At 38.2% G+C, this 16586-nt stretch overlaps 1 protein-coding gene across 4 annotated transcripts in view; it reads left to right on the forward strand.

Moving 5' to 3' along the window:
* PIBF1 (progesterone immunomodulatory binding factor 1) overlaps positions 1–16586 on the forward strand; it is a 298753-nt gene that overhangs the window by 70451 nt on the left and 211716 nt on the right. For all 4 annotated transcript variants that reach the window (XM_001136372.5, XM_063792192.1, XM_054665364.2 and 1 more), the window contains one exon: positions 2209–2307. In XM_001136372.5, the coding sequence (XP_001136372.1) occupies positions 2209–2307 (99 nt within the window). The remainder of the gene's footprint in view (positions 1–2208; positions 2308–16586) is intronic.

The raw sequence follows: 16586 nt of genomic DNA on the forward strand, positions 1-16586 counted from the left end.
GAGCTACCAACTGTGGGTCTCCTCTCAGCTGAGAGCTGAGCAGATGTAGAGACAACCTGCCTGCAGAGAGAATCTACCCACTGTGGGTCTCCTCTCAGCCAAGAGCTGAGCAGACAGTGGGATGGCCTGCCTGCAGTTAGGAGCTACCCACTCCAGATCTCTTGAGAGCTGTACTGCCGCTCAGGAAAGCACCTCTTTGCCTTATTCATGCCCCAGTTGTCTGTGTACTTCATTCTTCCTGGACACAGGATGAGAACTTGGGACCTGCTTAATGGTGGGACTGAAAGAGCTGTAACACAAAAAGAGCTGAAACATGCCCCTCACTCGCCACATTGCAACAAGGAGAGAATTGCTGCAGCCCTTTGGGGAGCCCAGACCTAGGAGCTCCCTGAGCAAGGGCTCTGACACCTGTTTGGGGCTCTGCAGTTCCTGGCATCTCCAAGCTTCCGGACACCACTGCATTCCCCGGTGCCAGCAGTGGAAGCTGCTTTCAGTATGCCTGTCCAGTCGCAGCCTCACAGGAAGCCTGGAGCCGCCTACCCCACGGCAGCCGGTGTGCCCTGCTGTGCGCAGTGGTTGAACCCTGTACTCGCTGACTTGCTCACGCACCCCTTGGTCACACACCCCTTGCTGCTCTGCACTTGGCTTGCCCTCAGCAGGTGTGAGATCCCGGCCAGTATAGCTTGAGCCGAGTACAGCCTGTGAGGCCGAGTGGGTGGAACAAGCCCAGTGGGCCTGAGCATAACTTGGGCAAAGGCGCCACTGGCCACAAAGGTTTCCAGCTGACAAAGTGACGCCCCAAGGATCCTGTGACAGCACCACCATGCAAAAGACTAGATTGAGTACTGGTACAGCAAGTATGACTACTAAGCATTTCTATCCAATATTCAATAGATAGGTTTATTCAAACTTTATGGCTTTCATGACTCCCTACTCACATTCTGTATGAATAATAAAAAATAATAATTTCCAATCCAGTTTTTCATGAGAGATAGTGTGGCATGATGTAAAAAGCCCTGGCTTTGGAGTAAGAAATAACTGGATTCAACTTATGGTCCTCTTAGGCTGTGTGACTTGAGGCTAGGTATATGAGCTCTCTAAACTTCAGTTTACTCAGCTAAAAAGTAGGTTATAACATAAAGGGCTTTGTAGGGATTAAGTGAGCAAAATCATTTATATTACATTCTTTTTATTTATGTTGTAACTGCTAGAGAAGGAGATTTAAAAAAAAATAGGTGACTATCTGACTGTTGGTATTTTTTTTTGATTCAAAGTTTCATCTTGATTAAAAGGCAAAAGTTTTGATCTTTGGAAGCTCATGGCTAGCTGTGTAATCTCCCAATTAGTCATTGTTGTTATCTTCCAGCTCCCCTTAACTGACACTAAATGTATTCTTTCTATCAATTTCAGTTCCTTCCTACTGTCCTCACAACTGTTAAGTAGATGACTTTTCCAGTACCCTAACTTCATACTTCTTTGAGCCCTACATGAATATTGACCTTCATCTCAGATCTACTTAATTTAGTCATACTAATTTTCATACCCTATCTTGTTAGCCACCAAAATTCTGCCACTGAAAAGTGCTGTTCTACCTCCAAATCACCATTCTCCAGTCTTCCATCTTGCTTGTACAACTATTACACTTTGACTTAATCTGTCATATCTTATCAGGACCTCTAATTCTTTGTCCTTTCTACTTTCTCCTGTCTGTCAACCTGTGTTTCCTTCCCATTCCTTCCTATATAACTGAGACTTCAAGGTTCTTCATTTCAATGATTCTCTTGCTCATATCCCAAACCACACTTTTATTTTGATTCTCCACAATATATCTTTCACTTAAAATATTTTATGGGACATTTATTAACCTCCCCAAACCTCAGTTTTCTAGTGGATAATATATGAATAATTACACCTATCTCATTGGATTCTTGTAAGGAATACATAAATTACTATATGTACAAACTGGTTAGCCTACCCTTTGACCCATGCGGAGAAGGGTGGTGTGACGTAGAGATAGACCATATTTGCACCTACACTGGTGTATCCTGCTCTTAGATACTCAACCAAGCCAAGTAGGTTTATATAGTGTACACTTTGGGTCCCCAGCTTCTCAGATGGGTCCTTAAGTTTGTCAGATAGTCCATCTTTAAGAAAGAACATAGATAAATCACGCATTTGAAATAACTGAAATCCATGTTTAAAATTTAGAAATCTCCGAGAAGCAAGGGATAATGCTGTGGCTGAAAAGGAACGAGCAGTGATGGCTGAAAAGGATGCTTTAGAAAAACACGATCAGCTCTTAGACAGGTAAGCATCATAAAAATAGAAATGTTAAAACTCTTCCATTATTTTTTTTTTACACACACATATATGTATATTTATAAATGATTGGCAAAATATACCATATATTTGGTATTTTTGAGAATGCCACCGAATGGCTACACCACAGTTTATGAATCACCAGTTTAAGTATATTTGCATTGCTTCCAGTTTTTGGAGATTATAACTAAAGTTGCTATAAACATGCATGTATAGAGTTTTGTGTAAATAAAAGACTTCATTTTTACAAGTTGGACTGTTGAGTCATGTGGTAAGTATATATTTAATTTTATAAGAACCTGCAAAACTATTTCTAAAAAAACTACCATTTTGCATCCCCACTAGATGTATACGAGAGTTCTAGTTAATCTAATTCTTCACCAGCACTTGATATTGTCAACATTTTTTAAGCTATCCTAATATATGAGTAGTGGTATTTTATAGTAGTTTTAATTTGTATTTTCTTAATAATTGAAAATGTTGAGCATCCTTACTTCTGCTTATTTGCCATCCAAGTATCTTTGGTAAAATACAAATTCAAATCTTCTGACTATTTTTAAATTGTTTGTTTTCCTACAGTTGAGCTTAAGAGTTCTTTTCTTTTTTTTTTTTTTAACTTTTTTTTTTTAATTGATCATTCTTGGGTGTTTCTCGCAGAGGGGGATTTGGCAGGGTCACAGGACAATAGTGGAGGGAAGGTCAGCAGATAAACAAGTGAACAAAGGTCTCTGGTTTTCCTAGGCAGAGGACCCTGCGGCCTTCCGCAGTGTTTGTGTCCCTGGGTACTTGAGATTAGGGAGTGGTGATGACTCTTAACGAGCATGCTGCCTTCAAGCATCTGTTTAACAAAGCACATCTTGCACCACCCTTAATCCATTCAACCCTGAGTGGACACAGCACATATTTCAGAGAGCACAGGGTTGGGGGTAAGGTCACAGATCAACAGGATCCCAAGGCAGAAGAATTTTTCTTAGTACAGAACAAAATGAAAAGTCTCCCATGTCTACCTCTTTCCACACAGACACGGCAACCATCCGATTTCTCAATCTTTTCCCCACCTTTCCCCCCTTTCTATTCCACAAAACCGCCATTGTCATCATGGCCCGTTCTCAATGAGATGTTGAGTACAACTTCCAGACGGGGTGGTGGCCGGGCAGAGGGGCTCCTCACTTCCCAGTAGGGGCGGCCGGGCAGAGGTGCCCCTCACCTCCCGGATGGGGCGGCTGGCTGGGCGGGGGGCTGACCCCCCCACCTCCCTCCCGGACAGGGCGGCTGGCCAGGCAGAGGGGCTCCTCACTTCCCAGTAGGGGTGGCCAGGCAGAGGCGCTCCTCACCTCCCGGACGGGGCGGCTGGCCGGGTGGGGGGCTGACCCCCCCACCTCCCTCCCGGACGGGGCGGCTGGCTGGGCAGAGGGGCTCCTCACTTCCCAGGAGGGGCGGCCGGGCAGAGGCACCCCTCACCTCCCGGATGGGGCGGCTGGCCGGGCGGGGGGCTAACCCCCCCACCTCCCGGACGGGGCGGCTGGCCGGGCGGGGGGCTGATCCCCACCTCCCTCCTGGACGGGGTGGCTGCCAGGCGGAGGCGCTCCTCACTTCCCAGATGGGGTGGCTGCCGGGCGGAGGGGCTCCTCACTTCTCAGACGGGGCGGTTGCCGGGCGGAGGGTCTCCTCACTTCTCAGACGGGGCGGCCGGGCAGAGACGCTCCTCACATCCCAGACGGGGCGGCAGGGCAGAGGCGCTCCCCACATCTCAGACGATGGGCGGCCTGGCAGAGACGCTCCTCACTTCCTAGATGGGATGGCGGCCGGGCAGAGACGCTCCTCACTTTCCAGACTGGGCAGCCAGGCAGAGAGGCTCCTCACATCCCAGACGATGGGCGGCCAGGCAGAGACGCTCCTCACTTCCCAGACGGGGTGGCGGCCGGGCAGAGGCTGCAATCTCAGCACTTTGGGGGGCCAAGGCAGGCAGCTGGGAGGTGGAGGTTGTAGCGAGCCAAGATCACGCCACTGCACTGCAGCCTGGGCACCATTGAGCACTGAGTGAACGCGACTCCGTCTGCCATCCCGGCACCTCGGGAGGCCGAGGCTGGCGGATCACTCGCGGTTAGGAGCTGGAGACCAGCCCGGCCAACACAGCGAAACCCCGTCTCCACCAAAAAAATACGAAAACCAGTCAGGCGTGGCGGCGCACGCCTGCAATCGCAGGCACTCGGCAGGCTGAGGCAGGAGAATCAGGCAGGGAGGTTGCAGTGAGCCGAGATGGCAGCAGTACCGTCCAGCTTCGGCTCGGCATCAGAGGGAGACCGTGGAAAGAGAGGGAGAGGGAGACCGTGGGAGAGGGAGATGGAGACGGAGAGGGAGAGGGAGAGGGAGAGGGACCCATTATTGTTTCTGTTACATATTCTTTTAGAAAATGTATTTTAAGGAGAGAATAATTTTCATTTCAATTGAGGAGAGACTAATTTTCATTTCAATAATTTTCATTTCAATTTTCATTTCAATTTCATTTCACTAATTTTCATTTCAATTGCTTTATTTTTACAATATACAATTATTGTGGATATTGAAAATGTGGTATAGAACAGTTCAGTTACTCCAGAGAGTTTCCTTATGGCCCTTCAGTCCTTCTTAACCGCTACTACTCAAGAGGCACCACTTTCTGATTTCTGTCACAATAGATTAGTTTTGCTTCTCTTAGACTAAAAATACTCTTGTGTCCAGGTTCTTTCATTCCACTTTGTTGTTGTATCAGTAGTTCATTCCTTATTGTTGCTGAGTATGAATATATTTTATTCACCTGTCAATGGTCATTTTGGTGGTTTCCAGTTTGTTACTATCATGAATAAAGCTGCCATATAATTTTTTGAAAGTGTGTGTTTTTATTTATCTTGGCTAAATACCTAGGAGTGGCATTGTTCATCATCGGGTAGATAAATGTTTTACTTTTAAAAAACCTGCCAATGGTAACACCAAAGTGATTCTACCATTGTATACTCCCTAGTTTTTTTTTTTTCAAAATCTATATGTTCTAAAGTATGTGTTTTGGAAGGAGGATATCAGAGAGAATGATATATCTTTAATTTACCAATAGAAAATGATATTTATTTTAATAGCCTTGTTAAAAGGAAAATAACTGATGGGCATTATGGTAAATATCATTACTTCATTAAACATTCTACACTTTCAATTGTTTGATTGCATAGAGAGTAAACAGTGGCTACCTTATTTTTTTAACTTTTCATTTTGAAATTATTTAAGAAAAGTTGCTAAAATGGTAAAATTTCTGCATACCGTTCACATACTAATAAACTTTTGAAATTAAGTTCAATGGGTCTTTTAATTGTTAAATGAAGACCAGATTAATTTGAGGTATAAGCAATACATAAAACTAAAATTTGAGGCAAGTCTTCATATAATTAACCTATTGTAAAAATCTTTTAGAATGGCTCAAATTGTCATACTTCTGAATTCACATCAACTTTATAAACTTGGCCTATGGAAGAATTTTAATAAATGTTATATTGAAGAAGTCATTCCTATAATGTGGAAGTATGTCTTATTCTAAATATCATGCTATCGGGCTAGGCACTGGAAGGCTGAGGCGGGTGGATAACTTGAGGCTAGGAGTTTGAGACCAGGTTGGGCAACATGGTAAAACCCCGTCTGTACTAAAAATGCAAAAATTAGTAGTGTGTGGTGATGCATGCCTGTGATCCCAGCTACTCAGAAGGCTGAGGCACTAGAGTCACTTGAACCCAGGAGGCAGAGATTGCAGTGAGCAGAGATCATGCCACAGCACTCCAGCCTGGGCGACAGAGTGAGACTCTGTCTCAAAAAAATTTTTTTTAGTTTATCTAAAAAAAATAAAGATCATGGTGTAAAAGATCATGGTATGTAAATCAGCTCCTTTCATTAGAGTTCCTATAAAGCGTTTGTTTTATATTTTATTACGCGTAATGCTTCCACTTACAAAACTATATGATGTCCCCTAAAGATTCATTTGACTTTGTGTTGATGTCAGTTTTTAATGTGTAGTTTTAGGGATGTATATTTTTAGGGATGGCTCTAGAATAAGATTTATGGGCAAACTAATAAGGTTTAAAAGAAACCGTAAGATATTACCTAGTAAATCAGAACTTACATTCATCACTTGATAGCTACTGTGTGGTTTTGTAAAGTTGGAGAGAATAATATATCTGATCATAAAATTGACCAATTTATATTTATCGTAAGCTACACTCTTAACCTAAATCCTTCTTATCCTACTTGTACGTACATTTGCAACTGATGTTCATCTGAAGGCCATGCGATACTCTAATACCTAAAAGTATCTATTAAACAATAGAGGATTCAATTATTTAATGTTTGTATAGCACTTAGAACAGTGCCTTCCTATGATAACTACTATTATCATAGAATAATTTGTCCAATTTAGTGTTGTTGTGAAACTTTACTAACTGAATTTTGTTCTTCACAAGTTGGTATCTTTCCAACGAATTTTTCACTAAAATTTTAGATAAACTGGAAGACCTCATTTTCAAACTGCCAGATAGGAGGAGGCTTATTTTTAATAATTCTTTGAAGTCATAGTAAAGCCTTGCTTATTCAGAGCCCAATTTTCAGCCAACCTTAAATATTTGTGATAGTTTTAAAATCAAGACAATGAAAAAAAGGTGTTTCTAGACACCACTAAAAATAACCCTTGAGCAGCAAATACAGCTAATGCTCAGGACTGTAAAGGACATTACAGAACCAGAGACTTATGAATAAATGAGTGAATGAATGAGAATAATATCTGGGAATGTAAAACTCAAAATAAGCTTAGGCTTTAACAAAATGCTTAAAATAGCTAAAGTTACTTATCTGTTTTTTAAGATATAATATCAATAAATGAAGGGAAAAGTATCCCTGGTTAGGATTGTAATGTTGATAAATGACATTTTTAAGAGTAGAATTCTAGGTGTACCATCAGTTTAATTCTTTCTTAATTAATATATAAATTAAGTGCAGTTCATGTCAAAATTTTCAAATGACTTTGAAACTTGACAAACCAACACTAAAAATTCTTTTTCACAATTATTATGCCCAGTCTTGTACATTCACTCTTCCATATAAATTTTTATAGTTATAGTTTTTACATTATGCCTTCATGTGAAGTTTAATTTTGGGGTAGTGTACATAGAGAACTAATTTTATTTTTCATGAAAATGTCAGTTTCCTTAAGTTAAACTATGCATTTAATGTAAGCCAAATAGAATACCAAAAATATTTTTTTGAAACCAGACAAATAAGTTCTGTGGCTTATATGGAAAAATTAAGTAAGTGCATTTCTAAATAAGAACAATGAATTGTGACAGGTCACTAGGGTAGCCAGCTAAGGGGAAAAGAAAATTGAGATCCATACCTCATAACTTACACCAAGATAAATTTCATATGGATCAGAGATTTAAATGTAAAACCATTAAAAACCTAAGAAGCCATAGGAGAATGTTTTTATAATCTTGAATTACAAAAGGCCTTTGCAACTTAGGAGTTATAGAAGTAATAAATTGATAAACTTGATTCCCTACAAATGAAAAATGTTGGTGTGGCATTACTGCCATAAGGAAAGTCAAAAAACAAATGCAAATGTAATCTTGGAAAAAATACTTGCAACGTCTGTCACAGTCATGTGACTGATTTTCCCTTCTCCAAATCAATAAGTCAACATTAAATTCATATTAAAATTATACCTATTTTCAGCTGGGCATGGTGGCTCATGCCTGTAATCCCAACACTTTGGGAGGCCGAGGTGGTTGGATCACCTGAGGTCAGGAGTTCAAAACCAGCCTGGCCAATATGGCAAAACCCTGTCTCTACTAAAAATGCAAAATATTAGCCTGGCATAGTGGCACGTGCCTGTAATCCCAGCTACTTGGGAGGCGGAGGCAGGAGAATCGCTTGAACCTGGGAGGCAGAGGTTGCAGTGAGCCGAGATTGCACCATTGCACTCCAGCCTGGGCTACAAGAGTGAAACTCCGTCTCAAAACAAAAACAAAAACAAAAACAAACTATGCCTGTTTTCCACTAAAAACCAAAAAGTTGATAATACATTGTGTTTGCGTGGGTATGGAAAAACAGACAATCTTAACGTTAGTGGGATTTTAAATTGGTACAACTAATATGAAGAGTAATTCAATAATACCTATCAGAAGTACAAATGTACATTGCTTTTTGTGTGTGTGTGTGTGTATGTATGTATTATGTGAGATGGAGTCTCACTCTGTTGCCCAGTCTGGAGTGCAGTGGCACAATCTCTGCTCGCTGCAGCCTCTGCCTCCCGGGTTCAAGTGATTCTCGTGCTTCAGCCCCCTGAGTAGCTGGGATTACAGGCACGTGCCACCACACCCGGCTAATTTATGTATTTTTAGTAAAGATGGGGTTTTGCCATGTTGCCCAGTCTGGTCTCGAATTCATGACCTCAAGTAATCTGCCCGCCTCAGCCTCCCAAAGTGCTGGGATTACAGGCGTGAGCCACTACGCCCAGCCATACATTGCTCTTGATCAAGGAATTTTATTTCTAGTACGTTATCCTGCAGGTATACTTGCTAGGTTCAAAATGCTATATATACCACCTTATTTACTGTAGCATAGTTGACATTTAAGCAGTAGTTAAAAGAATTGTAATTCATGAATACACTTACAGAATACAACAATGTAGTTGTACAAAAGGAAGTAAGTGGCTCTTTATATCAGGACCAGGAAAAATCTATTAACATTTATTGCTTCTGGAGAAGGATATTAGGTGTTGCATGGTTGGTGGACAGATAGAGATTTTGTACCTCATAAATATGTACCCTCTTTTGTACCTCATACATATTGAAACTTACAATGTGTTTTTTTCTTTTTTGTGTGTTTTTAATTAAATTTAAACAAAGAATGATTATTAAGAATACTTATATACAAGTTTCAAATCATAGTTACTGAGAAACTTCAGAAATTATGTTTTTAATACTCCTGGTGAACAATGGGAGTGAATAAAGGGAGTCAACAAATACCATCTTGTTTTCATAAAAGGGAAGAAGGTAGTAGATTCTTGCAACTATTAAGGAACATATTAGTAGGTTACATTACATAACATATTTTGATAAATTATACTCTAATAATTTGATGCAATCTTACATAAACTTTAAGCAAATTACTTGACTTTTTTTAACTATAATGGATGTAAATACTTTGATAAACCTTTGCTTTTTTCATTGTCAGACGTGATGATTCTAACCATTTAGGATTGCTTTGAGCCTTAGATATAATATATTTTAAGTGTATGGCAGAGATTATGCTCAGTAAGCAGCCATGCTTGCAATGGTTTTTAAGATTGCTACTGAAAGAAGCAAGTATCACCAAGAGTTAGGATGGGTTCTCTAAAAATAAAGAAGACTACATTTCAATTTTTAAGAGATATATTGCAGGGGTAAAGCATGGAAATGAGTTAGATAGGGAACAAGGGATTTGATAAGACTTTCCATGACATCCTTTTAAACAATATGGGGAAAATATGGGAGCAATTCAAGGCCAGGTAAATGGATTAGTAACTACTGAAGGGCTTTATCCAAATGTTGTTAGAGAATTATTAATTAAAAAGTGGATATATGGTACTCATCTATAATATCCTGCAGTACTATATTTCTGCATTTTTGTCAGTGATTTCAGGAAAAATTAAAACCATATTTAACAAATTTGATATAAAACAATAACAACAAATTAATTGAATAATGAAGTAAGGATCTAATAGATCTTTTCAGGCAGAAGTAATTAACTGAATGAATTTTCATAGGAATAAATGTAAGATCATGCAGTTGGGTCCAGAAAACCTATGGTTTATAGGTTTATAGGCTTAGATGTGAAATGTGAAAATGACCTGCATGGTTTCAATATGGAGATATTATCCTACAGTAATAGAAGTTATATGTAGAATGTGATCTGTAATTACCTTACCTATAGAATTATGCTGATAACTGGGCACCCAAGCTTTAAACTAAAAGGTCTTCAGAGGAATATGGCCATAACTGCAAAAAGATTCAAAAGTGCCCTATTAGTGCTAGGCTATAACTACCTACAAGTATTTTAAGCGTTCACATATGAAAAAGCTGGATTTCTTACTTGGCAAGACATAAAGTAGTAGAATTGGGACCACTGGGTAATCACTACAAGAAAGCGTAAAGATAGTAGGACTTTTCACAATGCCTTAGCATCTGATACATTCTCTATCAGTAGAAGTATTCAGGCATAAGCCAAATTCAGTAGAAATGTGCTTGTAAAGGTTGAAGCATCAAGTGGGTAGCTTGATGAATTTAAAGCCCCCTTTCATCCTGATGTGACAACCGTGTAATAGAGTTGACGCACTCATTAAATTACCATGCAAAAGAAATGGTGAACACAAGCTAATTTTGAGGATATTATTTAAAAGATTTCTGTAGTTCGCTTTCCCTGTGTTTTTTTAGGGGTGTGTGTGTGTGTGTGTGTGTGTGTGTGTGTGTGTGTGTGTGTGACAGTAGAGAGACAGAGAATCTACTGAAGTTATTTTGAGTATAGAGTGCCTATGTTGCCTATGTGTTTAAACTCATATATTTTGGGAATATCGTATATATTTTGTATATAGTGAAGCTTAAGGAAAAATATTTTATTCTTCAGAGGTTAAATTTTTAATATTCAAATATGTGATTCTGGCTTCCTTTGTCACTTCCTATGTTTTAATCTTTATGTGGAATGTGATTTCCCTGAATCATGCTTAAGTAAAGCCTCTGGCATGCCTATACATAATTTTCTAGTCAGGTATAATTAGTCTCATCTTTTTCATTTATGTTAGAAGTTTTTATTTATCAAATGCCACATTTTTATGATTAAACAACCTGTGTTATAAAGAGAAATGTATGGAAACGGTGGCCATTTTTCAAATGAGTGAAAATGGCTTTTTACTCAAAGACTTTTCTTTTCTACAAAGGAAAGGACTTTTCTCAGGCAAATAAAAGACTCATGTATGTCCCAATTCAAGCTCAACAATTTGATAAGTAACAAATGCCCAGTTTTCATGAACATGAACAGTTATTATGTCGTATTCTGTTGCTTTGAATCCCTGCATGTACTCCTAAGATTCTTTCTTCCAAAAAGTGGAAATTTTAAAATTCAGTGTTTGTAGTAGAATAAATTGAATACACTGTTACATTTGTGGGCTACTACATAGAATACTATATTGGGATCTAAAATGTAAGGTTGCAATTCAAAATTAATTTTAGTAGTGAACTTTTTTCAGTTATGGTTTGTTTTATTTAAAAAAATATATTCTATGCAAGGTACAGTGGCTCACACTTGTAATCCAGGCACTTTGGGAGGCCAAGGTGAGAGGATTACTTGAGCCCAGGAGTTTCAGACCAGCCTGGGCAACATAGTGAAACCTCATCTCTACAAAAAATGTAATAATTATTACATATAAGAATATATATTATGTACATATATTATGTATTTTAAAAGAATTTTCATTGCAAGTATTTTTAAATTAATATTGTTTGAAATTATGTTTTCAATCCCAACTTCTCTGGTAATGGTAGGATTTTTGTCCTCATTTTGTATTAGTACAAGGCCAAAATAAGAAGGCATGGGAAATCAGATAAGCAGAGTAAGTGATTTTTATGTCATATTGGGCTAGTTTAAAGCTTGATAAAGAAATCAGCTGTCCTAAATTTCCTTTCAGTGCTTTTTTTCATATTTCTGTATACTTTTATCTTTATATTTTAATCTGCTACTAGGCCAGAGTGCAGTGGCATGATCTCGGCTCACTGCAGCCTCCACCTCCCAGAGGTCAAGCAGTTCTCATGGTTCAGCCTACTGAGTCGCTGGGACTACAGGTGTGTGCCACCACACCCGGCTAATTTTTGTATTTTTAGTAGGTATGGGGTTTCGCCATGTTGGCCAGGCTGGCCTCAAACTCCTGACCTCAAGTGATCAGAAAAAAAACAGCAATCTTTGAAGCCAAAAATATGGCAACAGAATAAGATGGTAGAAGCTAATGAGAGAAACTATATATGAAAATGATAGTATAGAAATAAAAAGGAATGGAAGAGAAATAGTATTTAGGGTCAGGGGAGTTCCGGAAAACCATGTTGGTAATTTGAGGCTGGAGGTTTCTAGAGCAGAAAAAAGAATAAAGTGATTAAAACAGTTAGAGAAAAAGTAATTGACAGGGAGGAAAGACAGTATATATTCACCTTCAGTGTGCCAAGGAAAGAAAACAAAATGGACCCGGAAAAAAAACATTTAGAGATACAATAGAAGAAAACATTTTCTGAAATAAGGAATCTGCAATTTAGAAGAACTCATCACATTCTGGGTAGTGGGAAGAGGATGGGAAACAGCAATGTCGTAAATCTAAGTGAAGTTACAGAACATGAATGTTAAAGGAATAGAATTAGAAGTATCTGCGCAAAATAAGTAAGTCATTTACTAAGGAAAAAATAAATCTAAGCTGCATGCAGTGGCATGCCTATAGACCCAGGTACTTGGGAGGCTGAGGCAAGAGAATCGCTAAAGTCCAGGAGTTGAGGACCAGCCTAGGCGACATAGTGGGATACCCATCTCAAATAAATAAATTAATTAATTTGGTTGAGCTCAAGGTTTTCTTCCATAATAATACTTTATTTATTTAGCAATATTTATTAACCACCAAGCACCATTTTCAGGCACTGTGATTAAGGGTTTGACAAGATGAAAGGCCCTCTGTCTTAATGGAACTTGTATTTCTGTGATGTAAATCAGAAAATATACAAATAACACAATAATTTTTAGAGAGTAGCAGTTATTTGAAATATATGAAATCGAGTATGATTCAGGGAGGTTTGCAGTCTGAAAGATGAGAAGGAATCAGTCATGTGAGGTCCCATGAAACATATTACCTATAAGGCCTTCCTGAAAAACCTACTGGAAATTGTAACTTCACCAAAGAAGGAAAGAATCAAAGAACTCGTGGACTGAGATGTCAGGGTAAAGAAGAACTGGAAGTGAACATTTAGTGTAAAATGTAATCTTAATGACCTTTGTCATTTTGGTTACAAAAGATTGTAATCATAATTGTTAACAAGAAATTATAACATAAAAATAATACAAGTAGAGGCGAAATAGCAGAAACTTGCAACTAAAATTAGGGAATTGATGGTAAGAGAAATAGTGTTTGTACATATATATAATGTTCTCAGATTTCATGAAAGAATCAATAGTTTTATGAAGAAATACATGTTTTAATATATAACTTAAAACTATAAATGGAACAGACTATATATTTTGCATACTACCAGAGGAGGGAAAAAGATCAATCACAGGCTATATAACAAAGGACAGACAGCAAAGCAAACACCAAAGAAGTAAAAAAACAGAGACCATAAATTAAGATGGAAGAAGGCTACACACATCTTTTCTAATAGCAATTGTAAATGTGACAAACACACCATGTATATAGGAAAAGAAATACAGTTTGGATTAAAAAATAAAATTTTTTCCACATTAATAAGTGACTCAGGGCCGGGGCGCGGTGGCTCACGCCTGTAATCCCAGCACTTTGGGAGGCCAAGGTGGGCGGATCACGAGGTCAGGAGATCGAGACCATCCTGGCTAACACGGTGAAACCCCATCTCTACTAAAAATGGAAAAAAAAAAAAAATTATCCAGGCGTGGTGGTGGGCACCTGTAGTCCCAGCTACTGAGGAGGCTGAGGCAGGAGAATGGCGTGAACCCAGGAAGCGGAGCTTGCAATGAGCAGAGATCTTGCCAATGCACTCCAGCCTGGGCGACAGAGTGAGACTCCGTCTCAAAAAAAAAAAAAAAAAAAAAAAAAGGGACTGAGGATTTTTAAAGATGGAAAAAAGACAAAATAATACAGAATTAAAACTATTCTGCAACAATTTATTACGGATTGTCTTAAAATAATTCAGAACCTTGAGAATCCCTCTGTAATGACACCATGTACACAATAAAGATATACTCAAAAATCTTTACGTGTGAGATTTCCAAGAGGGAAAGTGCTTATTTTCCCATTCTGGGTTCCATGCCCAGCCTAGGCAGCTCATCTGTTGCCAGAGGCAATGATCACATTTTAAAAACATGGTTTTGGGGTATGTATACTGTCTAGATAAAGTTCTAAATAAAAAGCATGCTGAACAGATAATTCAGTTAATTGCTTATTATGGTTCCTGCTTCAAAACACATTTGATGAAGCAAGGAAACTAAACTCAGAAAATATAAACAAGTTGGAATCATGTTGTTAATTCATAAGCACTTATTAACTAAATCCTGCTTAAGGCCACATTAAAGTTACAATTACGGATATATATTTAAGTGTGTGACTCATAAATTAGCTTAAAAATCAGGTTCATTCATCTTACAGACCTTGTTTGAGAGTGAGGAGGATGGGGTGTTCCATGGTCTTTTCTAAGTCTAGCCAGCTGCCTCCCAAATGTGTAATTCGGGGTTACACGTTGAGAGAGTAGACTGAATCAATACAAATATGTAAGTGTTACTAGAAAAAGAACTCAAGTACATGTTCTTCCGATTATTCATCAATAGCATCAAAAGGAAATGATGTGGATGAAGGAAACATGTGTGCACATTTTTTAGGATGTTTCTTAGAAATCTAGCGTCATAGTTGGTCATTATGCTTGTGAACTGAAAACCAGAGAAAGTAAGAGTGAGTTGTGTGTGTGCGCATGTGCGTGCATGTGTGTGTGTTCATACAGCTTTCTTTATAGGCTGCTGCTCTGTTGCCATAGGGGGAAATTTTTATAGATTTACATTTGGTAAATATACCCACATCCAAAAAAAGATGTATGAAAAATTGGGATGCCAGCTAACTAAATCAACTCATAAAAACTAAAGTTAAGGGTAAGATTATTTTCCACGATTATTTTAAAATATGATGTTTACTGGAAGGAAAGTCCAGAGAATTACCACAGATGAAGTGTGAGTGTATTTCTCCCACTTGTAAATGAGCTCTTATTTCCTACAGTGTATATTCTGGTCCACAATGAGTCATTTTCAACATGTTTCAGTTTAACTTCTAATACATTTTTAAACTTGGCAGGCAAATTTAGATGAACATTACTTCCAGTTTTAGAGACTGCTTCTAAATTATACTTCAGTGTTGTAGTCATCATGAAAAGTTCTTTCAGTAAAAGGAAACAGGATTGATTGGAAATGTATGTTTTGGAGGAGCAAAAAAATGGTTACCATTTTTAAATTTTGTTACTACATAAACCCTGTTAACATTATCTTAAAAAGTTGTAGATGTGAGGTCCTTTTATGGATAGAAGATACTTTAGAGAAGAGAATATATGATGTATCCTAGATAATAATAAAGTTAATATTTATTAAACTTTTACTATGCCTAGCACTGTTTAACTGTTCTATACGTATTAGCTATTTTAATGCCTGCATAATAGGCAGTAGTATGTTTTCTGTAAGCCATTCAGGCCGTGTTTCTATTAGAAAACATGAAGCCTGGTACAGTTCTGGCCGTATGACTAAAACTTCATGTTTGTAAAAACAAGCAATTTATATAGAGAATTTTACATAGTTGCCAGCTCTGAATAAGTATTTAATAATTACCTTGTATAAATTTATGCAATCCTGTGAATCTTCTGGCAAATTTCAGTGGCCAATCTATCTACTGTTATCTTTTAAATATGCTTGATTTTTGTTACTATAATTTTTACACTGTGTCTTATTATTTTTAACACTTTAAAAGTTCATAAAAATTTAGTTTGAAAAATGCTTCAAGATGATTGCAAGCATTGCATTCATTTTGCAAATGAGGAAACAAGTCTAAAGAGGTAATATGGCTTGTCCTCAGTTACACTGTTACTAGAAACGGAGCCATAATTACACATCTGTTCTCTTTGTTCCCATCCCAGTTGTTCTTTCTGCCACACCAGTATGTTATACTTAGTAAACAGTATATGAAGCATAATATGTGTGAAGTTGAACATCAGTAGGTATATTTTTGTTCTCAAATATACACATCAAAAACAACACAATTTAAAACTATACTGTATTAATTTCATAGGGTTGCAATGATAAATTGCCAAAACTTGGTGGCAAAACAACAGAAATTTATTCTCCATTCTAGAGGCCAGAACTCTGAAACTAAGATGTTGACATGGCTTTACTGTAGTCTCCTAAGGCTCTAGGGGTAATCCTTTGCTTGCTTCTTCCAGCTTCTGGGGGCCTCCAGGCATTCCTTGACT

The sequence above is a fragment of the Pan troglodytes genome, chromosome 14 (assembly GCF_028858775.2).
Source record: "Pan troglodytes isolate AG18354 chromosome 14, NHGRI_mPanTro3-v2.0_pri, whole genome shotgun sequence".
Classification (NCBI taxonomy): Eukaryota; Metazoa; Chordata; class Mammalia; order Primates; family Hominidae; genus Pan; species Pan troglodytes.